This window comes from Drosophila pseudoobscura, chromosome X, assembly GCF_009870125.1.
Source record: "Drosophila pseudoobscura strain MV-25-SWS-2005 chromosome X, UCI_Dpse_MV25, whole genome shotgun sequence".
Classification (NCBI taxonomy): Eukaryota; Metazoa; Arthropoda; class Insecta; order Diptera; family Drosophilidae; genus Drosophila; species Drosophila pseudoobscura.
Window position 1 is genome coordinate 47,428,183 of NC_046683.1, and position 21,583 is coordinate 47,449,765.

Sequence of the window (21,583 nt, forward strand, 5' to 3'; positions counted from 1 at the left end):
TTTCATTTATCATTTTCCTATTTCCACATATTCAAACATTTTGTGGGTCTAACTGCGCTGCCCAAAGCCAAGCCTGATCGCTCCGATACACACACTATATCTATCTACTGTAAGGCTTATGATTTGCTTTTGTACAACGAACTCGAAAAGCAATGGCAGAACTTCTCTCTCCCACTCACTCGGAAACTTCTACTAGAACTGTATCGTATGTCTAAATGTATATAACAATAATTTACAAACCACAATCTAAAGTGCGACTACGAGTATCTACTATATAGTATAGGTGATAAGTTAAATAGGTTAGGGAGCGTAATCCGTAATCCGTAATCCGTATCGGTCGAATTCAATTGATCATTTATCATTTCCAATCACGTAGTGGCCATAGACAGTAACACTCTTATGACGAGAACCATGGACCATGGACCACGGACCACGGAGCACGGAGCACAGACCACAGACCACGCGGGTACGCGGCAGCGGTGTCGGATAGAGTTGGTGGATGATAAGTGGATGAACCATGAGCCATAAACCATGAACCATTTAACATTAACCTAAGTACGAGTATGAGTCACAATATGAATAGCTTTCGAAATAAGGTGCATTAGTAACTCAGCTTGATAAATCATATACATACATATATATATATATATATATATATATAGCATTATAACCAATAACTTTGCAATACAACAACATACAAAATACCAACAAACCAAGTACCAAATAAGTTAGTGAACAAAAAAACTGCTCAAGATTCGAAACAAAAAAAAAACAAACAAACCAACTCGAAATCGAAACTGAAACCGAAACCGAAACAAAATGATAAATGGGTTATAAATAAGCACAAAATCGTATTGTACCACACATGAACACAGAAAACGCTTTGTTGGCTAGTCCCCAAGGAGTAGATATGGATAGGAGATGGATGGATGGATAGGAGATCGCTAGAGGATGGAGATGGTAGGAAGAGTACCAAAGTATCCTGAAGTATCGAACATTTGCTCCTGTTGTGCATTTCCTTGTTTGTTGCTCTGTTTGTTATAGAAAGAAAAGTAAGAAAAACCACAAAAAATGTTGAACGAGTAAAGCATGTTGGAGGATAGGAATGTTACGAAGGATGGTATGATGGGTGGTGATGAAGGATGGGTAGTGTGAGAAAGAAAATGATACGAAAACCTATGGGCTGACGGAAAGGTAACTAAAAATAGTGTATGTTATACAGTATATTATTATTGCTATTATTATTATTATTACTGCGCATCATGATAAGTCGATCCGATCTATTAAACCCGATCTATTAAAAACTAATTATACAACACGACAACTGCAACCACTGCAACAGCAACAGCAACCAGAACAACTCGAACAACCCGAGCATGCAATGAGATATAAAGACAGACAAAAGAGCGGAGTTTTTACCGACGAGGATTATTCTAATGATAACGATAATGATCATTGATGATGATGCTAATGATAACTATTATTAAAAAAAAACAGCAACAAAAGCAGTAAAAAAAAAACCAAAAAATCACCAACCAAAAAAATGTATTTATTTATTTTAATTTATATATACACTAGAGAGTTATTACAAATATATATATACATATATATATACTATAATGTATAAGGAGAACGAAGAAAAAAAGCTATGAAAAATGAGTTTTGCAATTGGGGGGTTGGGGGTGGTGAAGGAAACGCTAACTTTCCTATCGGAAATCCAAAAAACAAAGGGTCCTCCATTTAGTAAAAGACTGCTGTCCCCCAGAGGACATTTAACATAAATTGTGGTACGGCCATGTTCAGATGATTTATGGAGTTTGAGAACGCATTCGACTGTCGTTTTACTACCACAAAATGATGTCCTATGGCACATGTTAGCAAAGCGGTCATAAAACTTGAGCAAACAGGAACAGGACAGGCATTATGCAAACAGACGCGGGCCGAGTATAGGTGTATTTCTGTGGAACATTCGCCCAAAAGGCCTGTGGCTCTAACCCCTGACAATTAAGACATAGTCCAGGGGTTAACATCTTCATAACACGCGCGATAGGTAGCAGCAACAGCAGCAGTCCAACGAACATGCCACCAACAGTTTTTGGGCTAGAGAAAGAGCAGACCCAACAAATTACCCTGAAATTTTCACCGATCAAAGACAGTGAGAGAGTTGGTTAGAGTTGGATCTTTGGGCAGCCAGCCCTTCGATGGTATCTTTGGATGATATCTTAGTGGAGGAGCAGCACATAAATCTGCCAGCAAAATGGGAAGACCCCGAGAGACAGACAGACGTATAGACGGAGAAAGAGAAATACCCAAGACCCAACGACAGGTTGCAGCTCAATAAAGATCCAAATAAATATTATATCGCTGGTCTATGGATCGAACAAAGAAAGAAATGAAAAGGATGAGTTCATTTAGGGTTCGCGGTGCAGGTAGTCTTCTTGCGGTGGCGGTGGCGGTGCCCCAGGCCCAAGGCCCGATGCCCGATGCCCGATGCCCGAGGTTCAACCTGTTCCGATCCAACAATGGGCAACAAGAGGGCAAAACCCTACTGCCAGAGGCGGTCGAAATCAAATGGTCAAGGCTTTGTAAACGGGTGACATTTGAAAATTATGGCATGTAAATGGAAGGCATTCCGGGAAAGGCTGAAGCGTTGACAGCTTGAACTGTCTTTCTTTTTCTTTTGCTCTGAGGTTAAGGATTGTGGTATGGGGCTACTGTTAATCAATTTAGTGCCTCTTGGATCGAGTTATTTTAGGGGCAGATGTGGCCAAGGATAAGTGAAAGGCTGCGCATCGATGTGGCTGTTAGATGTTAGATAAAATCGAAAGAATCTATTACTAGTTCTAATAGATGCTGTGGCTCTATCGTTGAAACTTTGGTTGTAACCTCTCAGTATCTCAAGATGTGGAGAACCACAACTTGCTCCACTTTATCTTCTCTCAAAGCTGTCCCCAAGTATATCATCTACATAGCATATCTCTGCATTTTACTACATATGTACTATATATATATATATCTGCACGATCAAACAATTTGGCACTACTCTATCCAAAATCTAGGCATTAGTATCCCCAGATAAGCCTGCACTATATTATTTATTTGTCTATCTTTTGCATCATATTTTCTGTGAGGGGCCACCACGGGGCGTATGCGTGTTAAAGCTTTGAGCTGCTGTCAAGCTTTCCTCTCGTTTGATATACGAGCATGCATGCGAGGGGCCAGGCCATTAAAGTGCCGCCTTTGTAATGCGGAAACATCAAAGTGCATTCACTCACAGACACACACAAGAGCAAACATTTGCATACACATACACACACACAGATGCACAGATGCACCCATACAAACCCGACGAAAAGCCATAAAAATCACTTTGTAGCCAGGAAAGAGGGAGCACTCACGAGGACGTGGAAACGAAAGGGAGCCTGCCCCATGGAGGCGGCGCATCAGCGCAAACTATGCAACAACAACACCAGCCACAGGAAAAAGTGCAATGCAATCAATTCAAAGGAGTGAAAGGGGACTGGGGTGTGGGAGAAGGAGAAGGAGGAGTGGCAGAAGCAGAGGCAGAGGCTGAGGGAACTGCCAACAGACGGCAGCATTTAATCCTGCAAAAAAGGCATTGCGAGGCAGCATAAAATGATGTTAATCCTTAAATAACGTGAGCAGAGCAAAAAAAAGGAGATGGAGAATCGTGATGCAGATGGAGAGCAGGGGAAATGGAGTGGTAGTGGGAGGAGATGCTGGCTGAAGTCGACAGCAAAATGCCAATTGAATGCCAAGCGGCTTTAAAAGGCATCACACTCCAAAAGAGAACCGAGTACAGAGCAAAAGATGCTGAAAAATATTTCTGGTCACAGACGGAGCATCTTTGCAGATCCAGCCTAACCAATGGGCCATCAGGTTAGCTGATGGAACAGCTTCAAGATTACAATGCTTTTGGGGATTAAAAAGGAGGAAATCGGAGGAAACTCTTCAAAGTTCCAAGACAATTCAAGACTGATCTCTGAGGGTCATATGATTTTCGAAATCTACGTAGTTTTGATCTTCTATTTAAAATTGACTAAGAATTATAATTTTTGGAATTGGGAGATGATACATAAAATTTAAAGCAGACTTTTTGATTTCCCAAGCTTTGAAGTAGGGGAAATGAATGTATGTTCAACAATAGAACATAGGAGTTGCAACTCTTAAATGATATTCTTCTCCATCTATCAGATTTCTAACATATCTATCCCCTATCCTCTGCCCTCAAACTTTCCCACCTTAAAATGTTACCCAAATTAAATTTCCCGCAACTGAAATGTTCTCCATGCAGGAAGCTCTACTCCACTATCATATCTCTGGCATTCCATTAAATGAAAAAATACTCAAAAAAAACGAATAAAGTATCCAACAACATCCACAACTGTCAACTGGCATGGCAGCCGCCGCCTCTCCGTCAAGCGGTTTGACCCCAAAAAAGTCAAGTGCGGCCGCGTCCGAGTTCCGCTCTCCGTCCGTCCATCCATTGAGACAGAGTGTGGCAACAGCAACAGCAACAACCACCCATCCAATGGCACCGGCACGCGCCGGCGCACTCAATTGGCCGTGCAGTGGTGCTCTGGTGGTGCGGTGCGAGAGCCATTCGAATCCACTCAAAATGGGGGACGACAAGCGGAAACTCGTTCCGAAAGGGGGCGTTGCCCGTCGAGCCGGAGGCAGTCATGGCAACCAATCACCATCAACCCCGAGACGACAGCTGTGGCTCGAGAACCAGTTGAGCGGGTTTTCGAGTCAAAATTCGGAGTTGGTGCTGCAGTGGTGGTGGTGGTGGTGCTGGTGTTGTGCCCTGTATGTGAATGTGTGCGTGCTTGTGGTGGTGGTGTTTGCAGTATGCTATGGGCATATGGAAACCGGGCGTCATCGTCACCGTCGTCGTCGTCGTCGTCACAGACATCACAGATCCAATGCTGGCGTCAGATCCGTGAGGCTAGAGCACCGGCAGTTTACGCAGTGGCCTCGAAGCTGTAACAACGTCGCGTCCGCTCCGCTCCGATCCGATCCGCTCTGAAAACGTATTCTTGGTTCTGGTTCTGGTTGTGGCTCTTTCGTCTGAGCCACGATTGCCGTCGTTCTTGGCCCAAACGTGTTATCACGACACGCGTACGCGTCGCTCTTGATAAGGGTCTCACAGTACGAAAATCCGCAACATTTCTACCATCCATGCAGCCGACGGCAGAGTGAACTATTATCGAATGTGCTAATCAAATGAAAATGTTGCAAACTCTCGCAAATTGATCCATCGGAAACATCGGTTTTTTTTTATAACAGCAGCATATTATATAAGAATTATTTTATGAAGTCAGTGACAACTGTTGGACGCTTGACAAACCCTGATCAAGTCGTCCTAAGATCTACTCTATAAGATCTGAACTCCGCACTCTAAGGTCCAGTTCGACTAAAGCTGGCTAAAGAATTTTGTGCAAAAGACTTGGATTAAAAACCGCCAAAATTGTGGAGGCAATTAAAATGAAGGTGAGTTAGGAAGAACGATGCGTGATCCTACAGATAACAGAAGATGGAAAATCCTATAGGATATATTTTTGAAATATGTATAACTGATGGAAATCATAATTTCTTCAAGACTTTGAGACCAGAATAGTACATTCATATTGATTGAAAAAGGAAACGTTTTAAACTTTTGAAAATAGTTGGAAACTATATATTTAAGATACATTTCGTCTAAATATTACTAAAAATAGTTTGCTTATGCCTTACGGAAGGTTCATCACGGCATGAAACCTCATCTTAGTGATAGAAAACCATCCTTTACTTGCGTTAGAGCATATCAATCTCTCACTTCAAATTATAATGAGAGATCTCACACGTAAATCCACACATCTGTACATATCCCTTCCATATTCCACCCGCACAGTCCATAGCTTATGATTTTGCTTTCCTTTTTAATTGGTGCACATGTAAGACAACTCTCAGTGACCCATAAAATGGGTTTGTTGTATAGATTGTTAGCCCGCTGAGAGCATTTGAGCCGGAAAACGCAACAGGCGGCGTCAGGCCGCCAACCATTAGATATGGAAGTGAGTGTGTTTGTGTGGGGGAGCGTTAAGACAATGATTTTCGACTCGAAACCCAGATACAGATACAGATACAGATACTGACACAGATTGAGATTCAGATTCCGATCGAGATCCAATTCAATTTCAAAACCAAAGCGATCTGATCTCACTAATAGCCGCTGGAAAACGATGAGTTTCCAAAACACAGACGACAGACAGACCAAAAACCACATCGGATCGCGGTGAATATGAAAAGCACACAGATCGCACAGTGGGGGTGCATATCGGACGAACGACGGATCCCATCACACAGCCCACACTTTGAGTGAAACAAAAAGTTTTTGGCTGTGAAACGAGGCTCATCTGAGGTTCGATCTACGAGCAGTACTCGTATCTGCAGTGGATGCCAAACCCGAACCACAACCAAAGCCCCAGCCCCGGCCCCAGCCCCAGTCCCAGCACCAGCCACACACAAAAAGTGATATTCAGTTGAACATTAGCTAAACATTTTCTCTCGATGTTGCATTGATCGTGTCGCCTGGATGATGTTGCTCAATTCAATGTTCATTCAACAAAAAATATTTCATTTTTATCCGGTTCTTTTTTTCCTACTCTTGGGCTTAAACGTTTAATCGATTTTTGCACCCGCTGTGAGAGCTTTTTTTTGTGTGAACCACCCACAGGATTTGTATATTTTTTCGGGTTGTACGTATACGAACCCCAATACGAGTATTTTGCCATGAGTCTGCAGAGAATTGATCATGATTTATGCTCGGCGATGATCGATTTGCCATGGCTTTGTTCGACGAATGTAATTTTCATTACCATAGCAAATTGGACAAGGTGCTGACGCTTATTGCTCTGCCCCCACTGGACCGAAAGTGTTATAGATTCTCGGGCAAAACTCTTCGATCTGATCTGATTGGAGACTATCCGATAACTGTCAGTGTGAGAACAGCGGGAGATCTAAGTCGGAGCCGCTTACAACCAAAAAATCTAGGGCTTAGACCCCGAAAATCAAATGTCAACAGTTCTAAGCCGCTGGCTTCGGTCAAAAACAACAACAACAACAACACCAACAACATTAACAATGGGGCGATTCTGTTGCCCAAGACCTTTTCTTGACATCATCGATCTTGACCCCGCCCCAGTTGTTCGGCTCTTTCGGCTGCTACTCTCATTCCAATCCCCATCCCCATCTCCATCCCAATCTCAATCCCAAATACAAATCCGAAAATGACGCCACTAGGCGCTTGCTTATGAATATTCAACAATGTATATGGGGTCTTTCTTCTGGCAGCTCTTAGGTAGTACGTATGGTCGGGAGAAAGAGATATAAAAAAGGCATAAATATTTAAGCGTTTAAATGTCGAATGCCTGCAAAGCCACTATAAAAAAAACATACCTATACATATTTCAATAAATGATTTTTCATTAATAATTCACAAGAAAATTGAAAGAAGTGAAAAAAGAAAAAGAAAGAAACCCCCATAAATATTACAAAGTTTTGTGTAAAAACTTGTTGACGCCTTCCTCTCATATGGGATCCTCATCGAATGATCTGTGGCGGCGTGTTTTTCTTTTCTCTTGTGGAAAGAGTTGAAGATTTGAGTTGGTTTTTAGCCTTAGCTTAAGGGATTAGTAAAGGTTGTAACATTGATTTGTATTTATATAAATTGTGGTTTGGTATCGCCTTTAAATACGGAATAGCAGGAATATATGGGTTCGGAGTGCTAAAAGGTAACAATCCTGTAAATTTTAATAGATTTTTGATTGAAATTCTTAAATATAAGTGAAGGCTATATTTAGAAACTCCAGATACTCATAGTTGAATTCCTTAGAAGTCTATAGTAAAGATTAAAAGTTAGTTTAGCCAATTTAGAATCATATTAGAGATATAATATAAGTTGCAGATCTGTCTTGTAGAATATACAAATAACAATGATGGATAGAGCAGAGCTCTATCCTTAGGGAACATCCTTTCTTCAGCAATTATGTTATTAAGCGATTGAGGAAATCGTACAAAATATGATATGACCACAATCTACCCATGATAAACATGATAAATCTAAGCTAATTTCCAACTTCTCACCGACTTGCCATATCTGCAAACTACTGATTACCTTTGAATCTTGAACAAAACACCTTTTGGTAGATTACACGCCTAACTCTCGTATTGTCTGCCAAATCCCACACAAGAGTCCAGGCCCAAGCGCGTGCCAGTTGCATCTTGAAATGTGCTCTTGAAAGATGGCAAACAGCTGCTGGACCAGCGGTCAGCCAGAGACAGATTTTTCACCATACACTGATCATAATTGGCTTGACAATGCCCATATGCATCCAGTGTCCAGGGTTCAGTGTCCAATATCGGAATCTGTCTAATTGTCAGGGCGGCGTCGACGTCTGTATGGCGTGACAATGCTGACAAGAAGTCTACGCCTCGGACCTCTTCAGCCAGAACAATGGACAAGCCAAAATGCATCTTGACTTGAGCCAATTGCCCCGATCAGGGACAAAAGAGAAACAAATATCACACCTTTGTTTATGTCCCACGAACATCGTATAGAGACAATAGATCTCTCGAGAGGGCCTGCACAGATAAACATAGATTTTTTGGTCAGTTTTTGGTCCTCTTCTTGGCTTGGGTTTGGGTTTGGGCTTGGGTTGCGCATGCGAACTGCAATTTTCCCCGATCTATGTGGCATTCTCTAGGGAGAAACGTGTCAAAATCGCAGCAGCACTTTTAGCAGGTAAATGTGAAAAATCCCCTTCGAATGAAAATCAAATGCAGAAGGCAGGAGGCAGGAGGGCAGCAAGGCAGGAAGGCAGAAAGGCACAAAACCGCACAAAAGAAACTGTCTTGAGGAGAGTCGAGTCGAGTGTCTTCCATTGTTCGTTTGAGTGCATCCACAAAATAGTCCTTAAAGGACGCTTAGTTGGCTTACAAATGATGCATGGCCATGGGGCAGGGGCAGGGACATACGAAGCAAATAAAATTGTAAAATGCCACAAATCATTCGAACTCCTGTCTACTGCTGGAACCCAACAAAAAAAAAAAAAAAAAAAAAAACAGAGAAACACACAATCTACCCAAAACCCGCCCCTAAATTGTTTAGGGCTGTGTCATACAGGCCTCTGTCCTTCAACAACCCCCTGAGGAGCTTGTTATATTCTCCTGGTGCTGTTACTGGTCCTGGTCGTGGTCCTGGTCCTACTTCTGGTCCTCCTTCCGGTCCTAGTTCAGGCCCCATTTCCTGGCCTCGCCTAACAATCCGCAACGACAAACCAATCGATTTTGGCCCCCAAAAAATTACCAAAAACATCCATCGTTTGGCAAAATAAATGTTCTCTGGCCTGCTCCATCCGTGTGTGTCTGAAAATATTGTTATTTAATTGTTTGACAATTGCAAATTGGCCAAAAGAGCAGCTCTCGGGGCAGCTCTTATCGATGGGTATCTGTGGAACAGTAGCCGGAATGAGTGGTAGTTCTGAAGGGAAGAGACTACCTCAGAACTAGTTTCGATAACGTTTGAAAAGCACCGCTAAAATCATTCAAAGTCACCTCTGTCCCATAGACCAAATAAATTATCAGTTAGAACTTTGGCGGTGGCCCACAAAAAAACCGCTTCAGACTTGATTTATTGCCCCACAAAAAAGAGAGGAACAAACAAAATTTGCATTGGAGGCTGCGTGGCTGCGTGCGAGTCGAAATATGAAAATATTATTTGGTAATTTATGCAAAATGCAGATTTAGCTAATTAATTGTGGCCAATGCCCAATAAAAAGTAAGAAATCAAACACGAAATCCCCCTAAAAACTCTGCACAAAGATGAGCTGTAAAAGAGACAACTTCACAAATGAAAAACGAAATCAATAAAAAGCCAACTTATTGATGTTTAGTGGCTGTGACATGTTGACGAAGAGACAAAGGCATTACGGATTTTCGGTTTCGGATTCACTCAGACTCGGACTCGGACTCCGACCCTCAACAGACCCCGTCGAGACGACTTTATGATGAATGCCTTAAAAATGCGAAGAGAATTGGGCAAAAAAAAAAAAAGATGCAAAAAAAAGAGATACAAAACAAGAAAAACGCGTGTCGAAAACGTTTGAGATACTTGCGGTCGATTTATAAGCGATTTATTAGCACTCGTAGAGTGCCAGAGAGAAATAAACAGAGAGGGGGATTTTCTCTCTCCCTAGAAATTATTTGCACAACTGCCGTTTGATGATATTCCCATCTAAATTTATGCACACAATACAGCAAAAAGTTTATAAAAAATAGAAATAGAAAACAAAAGTTTGCGAACACATATAGTAATAAAAAAAAATGGCAATTGAAATGTTTGCTGTACTGCCAATAGCAGGCCGTAGGGTTCAAGTCCATTTAGGAAACCCAATTTTTATGCAAATCTTTAAGTGGAATTTATTGCTTAACAAATTGCAGAGCCACAGGGCGCTCTATTATACAAAGTAACGCAATAACATGCCATTCTTTATGCATTCACAACAAATTCGACAGAGATCATCTTTAATTAAGAGCTAATAAATGTGTATGAGAGGAGATATCAAGCATAATTAGATGGTATTTCCATGAATTTCCAAATAAATATTGTATTTATGTCGATAATAGATCGATATCTTGAAGGAAAAGTTTCCTAAGATGGAGTTTTGTAAGGAAGCTGAGACCATTATTCGTCTATTCAAAGACAAGTCACATCCTAAAAGCTCCCTGTTATGCTCCCATTAAAAAGAGGTCCCCGAAAACAAAAGGTTGTATCGCTCCGGACACATACACAGGTATAATTTACATGTTCGATTTGGGTTTGCGTTTAGGTTTTTGGGCAGCTGCCGAAAGCCGCAAACGATTAAAACACGAAACAAGTTCAGGAAATTTTTGGTCTCTCTAGAAAATAGTTATAGACGGGTGGCGACCAGAAGCCAATCCGTAGAGCCATTTTCAGAGTGCCACCAGTAGAGGTTTTTTTTCTTCCACCTTCCACCTTCCATCTTCCACCTTCCAACGCGCTTTTTGTTGGTTTTTATTTTTTATTTTTGTCGGAATGTCGTTGACGCTGGTCGTTCGCTTTGAAATTTAATATCGAAACGTTGTCTATGCAAATGAACATTGCCACCTGTCTATGTTTATGGTCAGTGGAAGTGGCAGTCAGGAGCTTCATCTTCAACTCTAACTCGAACTCTAACTCCCTCTCCATCTCCATCTCGATCTCCACCTCCGATTCCATTTCCAATTCCATTTCCAGCGGCAGCTATAGAAGCCCGAAAACGGTATTAGCTGCATAAGTCGAGCGATCTATCAACCGTCGATCTCTATGCACACTATGAGGACTGGGAGTATACGAGTTCTTGAGTGGATAATCTTTCGGTGGGAAAAATCGTGAGAACAGTGTCCGTCTCTTTGTCCGTTATGCAAATCACTTTCGGATCAACTCTGGATACCCACCATTAAATAAAATATACGAAAACTAAAACGAAGAAAGTATTAAAATGAAATTTATTTCGTATGCGAGCAGCAGTCAACAGTTATAATAAAACGACGCGGCTGGGAGCGGGACACAAAGCCCGATGTTTGCCAACAGCAACAACAAGAACAACAAGAACAACAACAACACGAATGAACAGCACATCTTGGGGCTGTAAAACTCCAACCAGTCCCCAAGTGATATCCCAACCGAACAGAACCCAGAACGGAGATCATCTCGATGAGTCTGTGGCTCTGAGGCTCTGAGGCCGAGGCTGAGTCTGAGTTGAGTTTTGTGTTTTGTAGTGTAATAAAGTGCGACATTTTAAGTCGTCGCCGCTCTTTGGGCAATAACTTGTCAACACTGGGGGATACTCTTGGGTACTCTGGGTCTCTGAGATACTGGATGATACCCTGCCCCCTCCCTGGAATAAACTTCTACCGCTCCTGAGAGGAGAGGAGATCAGATGAGATGAGTCTTTGTCATCGTGAGAGTATCAAAAACAAAAACAAAACAAAAAAACAAAGCCCAAGATACTCTTTTTTATTTATGTGTAAACTTTTATTTTTGTTTTTTTTCACAATATTTTTGGTGTCTCTTTGGGGTTTGGCATTTTAATGATCGCTTGTATATTATTTCTTTAAGAATACCATTTGTATTTTAGTTACTTTTTTGGCAATTGTCAATGAGCCACTTAGCGCTTTAGGCAGCTGCAGATCGAAGAACATTTCGTATTTGGGACCCCCGCCATAAAAACGTTGGCAACTCTGGCTCGAACCCATTTGGCCGTAAAATATTTTACGATGTTACGCCAATATTAGGCCCCGAAACAACACCAACACCAACAGCAACAAGACTGCCATCCAACCGAGTGCCCCCACCTCGCTCTTTCTCTATCTCTCTCTCTCTCTCTCTCCCGCTAGCTCAGTCTTCGGAGCTGCTATCTGTGCGACGAGCTGTCTGCCATCATAATATTTGCCTAGGCTGAAAGGCCCCCAACACTCTACTCTCTCTCTCTCTTTCTCTCTCCTGAAGGCCTGGGTGTGCGTGCGATGTGCGAATATGTTGTGAAAATTGAATGGCATATGCACATTTTGTCGCCAGTGATAAAATTTAATAACGCTGATAAATTTAGCAAAAACACGCTGGACCATTGACATAAAGCGGTAATTAAGTTTGCCGGAGAGATGCACAACACACACACACACACAGCACCACATATACAGTCGTAACATGTTTTGTGCAGTGGATTTGTGCATCAGATGCATCCAGCATACAGTGGGGATTCGTTTAGGGGGAACCCGCAAAGCGGATGGGGAACCATTTTTGGGAGCGTTGTGATTCTATAGAACTTCTGTCCACTGGGCTACAGAATGGATGCCTGGCAAACTAATAAGTCGATAATCTTAGAAATCAAAGTACCCATTAGCATGCATATATGCATATGTTGATTGAGTCATTTTGTCATGAATCCCACACATAGCACCATCTCCCTAAACTTTAGTCAGTATTCACTGTATTCCTATAGAAAAGTCTGCCCTTTTCATTGCTGTGCCTGTGGCTGTGGCTTTGGCTGTCGCTGTGACTGTGTGTCGGTTTCCCTGCATCTGTTATAGCCGCCCATCAATTTGATTGGATCAATGGGCGCGACAACAGGCACAGCTATAGACTACAGATATATATACGAGTAATAGTGTATGCCAAGGAAGGGGCAGACAGAGGAAAAGAACCCATCCAGTCCCGTCAGCGACATTACCATTAACCGTTTCCCGATGAAATATTTGTAAACATTTATCCTATTTATGGAGCGTGCGCGTATTATGGATATTCCACAGATGATTCTCTTTTTTTCTGTCGTCGATCGTGGGCGTCCATTCATAAAGAGCAGTTCGTGGGGTCATTAAATAACAATCAGATACGATGCGATGATCTGAACTTAACGCCAAACAAACGCCGACGTGTAAAATGTTATTTTTTTGGTAGTAATATTTTAGCATAATTCGATGTATATTTAATACAATGAAGCCCACGCCTAGCCGCAGCCTGATAACACAAAAAAGTAGCTCTAATTAAAAAGCGATACGCCTTTTTCGAAAGTCACCGAAACAAAAAGGAAACCAGACACAAAAACCAGAAAAAAATTATATATATTTATTTATTTGACAGACGCCCGTTGAAAATTTTCATGGCATATAAATCAACTAAAAAGAGTTTACACAATACAAATATTGGTAGTATATGTATAGTTTTATTGTTGAGCTCTTTTTATTACGGCTTGGCTATATAGCCTTCGCTGCAATTTGCTGTTGGTGTTGTACGCGCTGTACTTTGTTGAATTTCTGTATTGAAAAGCAGCTTAAATACCAGCGATCGGGCTCGGGCGATCGTAAGATCGAAAGGCCTTAGGAAAACATTCGCCAAAATCTGTTCAAGTGACAAGTGCTCAAGTTGTTGTCATAACTGCTTCGATATCAGCTGAAAGATATACCCATTGTCAATGTTGTTGCTATCAAGCGGCTTTGTTTGGGTGATTTTTTTTTTTTAGTATTTCTTTCTTTCTTTCATTTGTGTTTTTTTTTTGGGAGCGCAACATTCTCACGGTGGATGGATGGCCAAGGCGAAGAGATGACAAGTCACAACCACAGAAACCAATTGAGTGTGTGGCAGCAGAGTCTGTCAAGGGCTTTTGTCATCCCTCCATCCGTCCATCCATCCATCGATCGGGCGATTCATTGATTCATAGATCCATCGATCGGCTCAGAGTGTGATGATGATGATCGCTCAATTTGCGCAATGACGTGAAGATTGTCGGATTGTCGTGTGTTTTACGGGTAATCGATCTTCTAGGCGTGTCTCCCTCGAGAGGATGGAGAGCTCTCTTTTTCTGAAGATGATATAGTTTGTGGCCCTTTCGGCTACCGGTAGCAGTAACTACCGATCTCCCAATGGATCAGGTTCTCTACTCCACTCACACACACACACGCATACACACACACGCACACACACAGTTTTGTGGATCCCAGGTGGGGGGCAGATTGTAAATTTTATTGCCTACTCTTCAGCGTCCCGCCGCCCTTCGCATCGTCTGTCGCCTGTCGTCTGTCTCTTTTTATAGTTCTATCTTTGCCTTTTGTTTTTCCACCTTTATATGGCTGCCCGACAGTGTTATTTACGACATTTCGAGCCAAAAGTTGCAAGGTGCAAGTTTTAAATTGTGGAATTTTTATGAGGGCCAGCCAAAGGGAGTGCTTATATAACACTGACTGCGAGTGCGACTGCTAGTGCGAGTACGAGTATTCATAGCAAATAATAATCATAAAAAAAAGGCAGGAAAAAAATAAACAGAACTAGCCACAGTCCCACAGATAACTGGGGGACTTTACGACCCGCAGAGATCTGGCAAATTCATCGCTCCCTATCGGTTCGGGAAATCTTTGATACATACGTACTCGAACTCGTACATCTCTGGATCTGCAGCTGCAAGGGGTCTCGGCGAGAATAATGTGTATATTATTGAACATTGGCACAGATAAGTGCTTTAAAAACTCCCTTCATTTCAACTCAATCTGTGCCCTAGTAAAGCATTTGCCTTTACTTCCGACTGTGTCACACTTCGCATAACTTTCAATGAATTCTAAGCTTCAACTTTCTGCAACCGAGAAACCCATTTGAAATTCATGGGCAGATAGATTTATGCATCTCACACCCAAAAACACTCACGTGAGTCAACCGCAGGAGACACGAGAGACACTCACGAGTAAATTACAGTCAAATGACATGCTCGCCAAAAATGCCACTTCAAATGGGTGTCGCCTCCCTCCACGAGTACGGGGATATGTGTGTCTGTTTGTCCGTCCCGCTGCCGCTGCCTCTGCCGCTGTCGCTGTCTGACATCTGACATATTTTCAAAAGTGGGCATAGACATGACAACAAGAATTGCATATGTATCTACAACAATGGCAACAACCAGAACCACCAGAAGACGGGGCTAGTACTTTTTGGTCCCAGTCAAGTCAATGTCTGGCCTTGCCACACAGCCTCTCTGGATCTGCCACAACCTCTGCATCTGCATCTGTGAGTGTGTCTGTGTCTGTGTGTTATAACGGGCGTTGGGAAAACAAATTGCTAAAAACACCCCGAATGCAGCCCCTCACCCCGCGTGGCAAGGCTGCGGCGGCTCCTGGTTGTGTTTTTCGGGCGCGCAATGTGAAAAGTTAAACGAAAGTGACAGGCTGTGGCAGGGCTCTCCCTGTGGCCAGGGCCAGAGGCGGGCGCAGAGGCAGGGGCAGGGGCATTTTCAGTCAACGCGCAGGCTCGTTGAGGGGACGGAGGAGAGTAGGGGATGGGAGTTGGGAGTAGGGACCCCTAGGGGTGTGAGGCAAAGTGGCAGCCTACTGCTGCCATTAAACGTGTCACACGCAGCAGCACAGTTGAAAAGTTAAATGGCAGCGGTTGTGGCAGTGGCTGTGGCAGTGGCAAGGGACCGTAGACCGTGGACCTGGGGCCGGGGGGCAGGCGCGCGCACACCAAAGAAATGAGCAGCCCATCGGCCATGTTAGGATGTAGTTATAGCTGACACACACGCACACATGTATCTCACAGATACACACATGTTGCGCCACTGATGATGGCGTCCATATTGCACATTTCTGTCAGATTTCAATGGAATTTCAACCTCAACCTCAAGCGAGCCCAACCTCCCTTCAGTCCAGCCCAGAGGGCCCTGTCGCAGATACATTTGTATCTGATAGTTTTCGGCCGGACTGTCATAAATTATTCTCATAGATATCTATTACGACGAGTACGAGTACCGCTCCGGAGCGGCTTCTGGGTTTTCACCTTTCGGCCGCTTTCGGTTCGGGGTATTGTTTTATTAATTGCTTTAGTCGCAGCTTTCGGGGCCCTTTGATCTGCTGTGCCGCCTTTGGGCCTAGTCACGGCCGCAAGTTTCTGTTTAAATATGTATGTATTTATTTGTTTAAATTTATACTCGGTATTTATTCCATGTCAATGGCAGTTTTCCGTTTGTGGTTGCCGGCAAAAAAAAGACACATTCGTCAGCCAGGTTAACATCAGATCGGCTTCCGTTAAAAGTTAAACGACAATTGTTTTGCCAACAGCAATTTACCGCTTAAATCATAAAAAGCGGCAAGTAAGGGAAAGCTAGCCAAAGGAGTCGAAGCGGCGGATACCCTTGCAGATGCATGTTTTACGATTCTTGAGAAGGCCAGCAGTAATACAGAGGAATTATATTGAATTATAATCTCAATTGATTTGATCTCAGTCCAGAACATACATATTCGGAAATTCTTCCCTCTGCTCCCTACCTTCCGTCGCAGCAAATATCTGATCCAGAAGCGTAATACCCTCTTCTAGGGTATGTTAAAAAAAATAAAATGAAACCATTTTGTTGTGATTAATGGAAAAACAATTTGTGGCCGTTGCCGTCGCGGTTTATTTGGCTTTTCTTTCTCATTCCCCTCTCTTTTTTTATTAATGACTGAAAATACATACATACATGTAAAACGCTGGCCATTAATTAAATGCTTCAAGTATTGCATTCAATTTTATACAGCAAAAAAAAAGATGCGCTCCGAAATTGCTCATCAAAATCAACAATAACCAGATCAAGTAATTGAAATGTTTTTTGCATCATCAAGTGGCGGATAATGAGAGGGAATTATCATTGAAGTTTAAATGGGAAATTTTCTCGCAATGGCAGCTTACTAGGTGGACAGACTAATGGGAAATTAATTATGTTTAGTGATGGATAGTTGAGTTTTTGGGAAATTTCTGGGGCAAGTACAACATATGGGAGTTGTGAGAACTCTGCAGAGATGGGAATATCGTGTAACCTATGAATCCTATTTTCTACAATTATTTCTATCGTTCCAATCCTTGATACCAAGCATTGAGCCCCCCATTAGGCCAACATCCCCGACATCTTTGAAATAATAATTTGGCATACCCATTATATACATATATTATATTTTATTTGATATTCCCCCAGTTGAATTATACATATTCTGGGGATAATACACTCCTAATTGAAGCTCTCCATAAATAAGTGAGTGCAATTTGATGCAGATTTTGCAGCTGTTAAAATAATTGTCGAAATCGACACTTGCCATCGCTGTCTCGAGGCAGCACTAAAAAATCAATTAAGAAATCCCTCCGTCTATATGGATTTTGGTTGAGTTTCGGTTTTCGGTTTTGGATTGGGTTTTTGGTTTCGGTTCGGTGTCTTTTGGTACTTTATGAAACGCAATAAAATTTGTTTGAAACACTCATTTAAAACGGCGTAACATGCAGGCGAGATCGTGAATATTCATAAGATCGATCGCGCAGATGGGTCTATAAATTTCACATTTTGGGGGTAGACCTGGGCCTGGGGACTTGAAGCAGTTGCCGTCGCACCAGCAACAATACACGGACAACAACAATTAGCATAACATTTTTAAATTTATGGTTCAATTCTGGAAAAAGAGCAAAAACAACACCACAATACAAATACGTACAAAACAACAACAAAAACCAAGAAAAAAACAGACACAAATAAGCGAACGAAACTCGTCTGTGATAAGATTTCCGATGCGATGCTGTTATTGGCCTGGTCTTTTGTGGCTATTGAGATTTTTTAAATATACATAAGTTAAATGCTGCAGCCGAGAAATAAAACAGAAGCCGCCGGGACATTTGCCAGATTTATTGAACGATTTCATTTGAAGGCACAACAAAAGAAGAAACAGTCCGACGGGGCGCTACGGTTTCGCATAGAGAGTGTATCAGAGATCAGAGATCGTACTACGGAATCTAATCCGATTCCATCCCGTCCCATCCGATCCCGTCCGACCCGATCCGATCCGGTTCTGTGCGTGGTGCGGTGTCTGATCAAAAAGCCGGGACAATTTGCATAGAACAGATGAAGATCGATATGCATTGTACTCGTAGTATGTAGTATGGCTAGAAGTTCTAACTAATAATCGAATAACACCATTTTTTCCGGCTCTCTTCTTTTTCAGACTGAGCTGCGTTCCTGCGCAGCGTGTGGCGAACCAATCTCGGATCGATTCTTTCTCGAGGTTGGCGGCTGCTCGTGGCACGCCCATTGCCTGAGATGCTGCATGTGCATGTGCCCCTTGGACCGCCAGCAGTCGTGCTTCATCCGGGAAAGGCAGGTCTACTGCAAGGCCGACTACAGCAAGTGAGTTTACCATCTACTACGAGTATGTGGATGCCACATCTGTTCCTCAATGAACTTTCCCTGCTTTTTTTTGGTATGCGAGGGTTTTGTTTTGGGAAATTCCAATTGATTTGCCATCTCGTATTGTGAGTGTGTGTGTGTGCACAAGTGTTTTCCAAATAGTTTTCCCACACATCTTTTTCAGAGTTCCAAAGATAATTGTAACAATTCGACAACGTTTGCGACTTAATCCATAAAGTCAACAACGACAAAGATGCAGCAGCAGCAGCAGCAGCCAAAATGAAAACTTTTCCAGCAGTATGCAACTTGCAAGCAAAAGTATCTTACGGATACATCCATACACAGAAAGATACAGCCAGAGAAAGATAGGAATGGGAGGCACAGAAAGAGAGTCGTAGGAAAACGGTGTCGACGTCGAACCAAATGAAAATAAACAAACAGACGCGCCGTGAGATGCTGTAAAAATATTTATTTTTCAAGTTAAGAATTTTAAGTGTGCATTGCCCGATGGAGACATCATCCAACAGGGCTCCAGCTCCAGCTCCATCTCCAGCTCCAAACCCAACTCAAAGCCAGGTCCAGGTCCACAAACTCACGTCCGAGTCATGCTCCATACACATACCCCATACATTGTTGGGGGCTGTTGTAAAAATAAGCTTAAAGGCTAACAATAAGCTACCAAAAGTTGCCAACTCATTTGGAAAAACGCTGGAGAGAGCGAGAGCGAGAGAGTGAGAGCAGAGGCAGACCCGACCACTACTTCCGCTTGGAAAATCAATCCAATATTCCAAGGAATACTCGTACGATGTACATATGTACATACATATGTATATAGGCTATGGGCTATAGCAAAACTGATTACAATATCCGCTCTCGCTTTTTTTTAATTGCAGAAATTTTGGCGCCAAATGCTCGAAATGCTGTCGCGGCATCTCCGCCTCGGACTGGGTGAGACGTGCCAGGGATTTGGTCTTTCATCTGGCCTGCTTTGCCTGCGATCAGTGCGGACGCCAGTTGTCCACCGGGGAACAGTTTGCCCTCATGGATGACCGGGTGCTTTGCAAGGCTCATTATCTGGAAACGGTCGAGGGTGGCACCACCTCAAGTGACGGTAAGCGAATTGAAAATCAGAAACAAAATGAAACCAGACCAAACCAAACCAAACAGAACTCTTAAAGAGCATAAAACATCAACGAAAAAACAAGTCGAAAACATGATGCACGCTTCAGTGGCCGAATCGGTTGCCAATTTGGAACGCTTCACTGTTTTAAATACAGTGAAAACAGAGAAACAGAGGAAGAACTTAGCGCCAGTCGGTCGCCAGACCAGTAGCAAGACCAAGACCAAAACCAAGACCAAGACCAGACCTGGACCGACCTTCTTCCCTGATGAAATCGTGTCACACTCGTAAAACACAAACTCTTCATCTCAGGTCTCAGGTCTCAGGTCAGGTCTGACTCTGGCTCTGGCTCTGGCTCTGAGGCGACGTGATCGGCTTGAGAATGTCGTTCCCCCCTCCCCCACTCAATACTCTCTTCACGGAGAGACCACCAAGATGGTCCGTCTGTAAAGTACTATAAACTATAAACACTTTTTGACATTTTCAATTTGGTTGGATGTCAAAATGCTTTTAGACCCTAAGTCCAGTGGCAATAAGTCGTTTGCCCTACGATACCCATTTATGATTCTGTTTCTGAGTCTGATTCTGATTCGTATTCTCATTCGAATTCTCATTTTTTCTTTACTCTTTTTCTTGCAGAAGGCTGTGACGGTGATGGCTATCACAAGAGTAAAACGAAACGTGTGCGCACCACCTTCACCGAGGAGCAATTGCAAGTGCTGCAGGCCAACTTCCAGATTGACAGTAATCCGGATGGCCAGGATTTGGAGCGCATTGCATCGGTGACCGGTCTGAGCAAGCGTGTGACGCAAGTGTGGTTCCAGAATTCGCGTGCGCGTCAGAAAAAACACATACATGCTGGTAAGAATAAAAGTAAGTAGTGGATTAGTGCAGCATGCTCTCCCCCTAGACCCCTAGACCCCCAACCCACACCCCTCCAAGCGACCATAGTAGTACTAGAAACCACCATCCTGTATCCTGTATCCCGTCCTGTATCCCGTACAGTAGCACACATATCTAAGAGAGACAGACACTTGAAGTACAGACAAAATACACACATCCAAGAAAAGAGTATAAGATGCTAACACCAGTATTCACAATTTCTTCTGTTTTTTTTTCTCCTTTCAACAAACGATTTTTGATTGCAGTACGCGAACCGGAAGGAAGCTCATTTGCGCGTCATATTAACCTGCAGTTAACGTATTCATTTCAGAATAACGCACAGAATCCAATGCATATGAACGGCTCTAAAGCGGGTCTATACCCGACGCACGGTAAGGCAGTAGTGGCAGTAGTTAACGATCTGAACTGGTTTCGATCATTTCCTTACCTTCCCAAAACTATTCGACACGTAAGAAGCCTTCCTAATCTTCCTAATATTTCTTTGTAGAATCCTCCATGGATGAGATGTCGCAGGACTCGAGTGTGCATTGCATGCCCAGCGAGGTGTGACTAGAGCAGTCCTCGCCAGCACGAGCCCATCGCTAGCGGGGGCACTCCTCCTCGAAGTATCTAAAGCATACACACCCCCTCAAAGCACACCATCGCAAACGAATGAAAACACTAAACGTCCTTTCCTAGTCAAAATTATATGTGAAGCTTGAATATGAAATGAAAAGATCCCAGCTAAACAAAAAACACGATACCATAGCGCATTCCCAGTTAGGCTTTGAGCATCCATTCAGCATCGAACCAGCAATCTCATGAGAACCCACACAAC

General features: G+C 42.8%; 1 protein-coding gene across 3 annotated transcripts; it reads left to right on the top strand.

Moving 5' to 3' along the window:
- Nucleotides 1–4,905: 4,905 nt before the first annotated feature.
- Nucleotides 4,906–21,409, top strand: Awh (LIM/homeobox protein arrowhead). 3 transcript variants are annotated; one of them, XM_001353513.4, is made up of 6 exons: nt 4,906–5,514; nt 18,562–18,743; nt 19,637–19,854; nt 20,503–20,736; nt 21,012–21,137; nt 21,254–21,409. In XM_001353513.4, exons 1-6 carry the CDS (start codon nt 5,509–5,511, stop codon nt 21,313–21,315), a joined length of 828 nt encoding a protein of 275 aa, XP_001353549.4. In that variant the 5' UTR covers nt 4,906–5,508; the 3' UTR covers nt 21,316–21,409. The 3 variants fall into 3 exon arrangements, with proteins under 3 accessions (XP_001353549.4, XP_033239470.1, XP_033239471.1); XM_033383579.1 differs by having other exon boundaries at nt 20,503–20,724; nt 21,254–21,356; XM_033383580.1 differs by lacking the exon at nt 21,254–21,409 and having other exon boundaries at nt 20,503–20,724; nt 21,077–21,137.
- Nucleotides 21,410–21,583: the final 174 nt, after the last annotated feature.

Coding starts and splice junctions, on each gene's coding strand:
- Awh (XM_001353513.4), top strand. Junction 18,744..19,636: donor TGCAAGGCCGACTACAGCAA/GTGAGTTTACCA, acceptor TTTTAATTGCAG/AAATTTTGGCGCCAAATGCT. Junction 20,737..21,011: donor ACATGCTGGTAAGAATAAAA/GTAAGTAGTGGA, acceptor TTTTGATTGCAG/TACGCGAACCGGAAGGAAGC.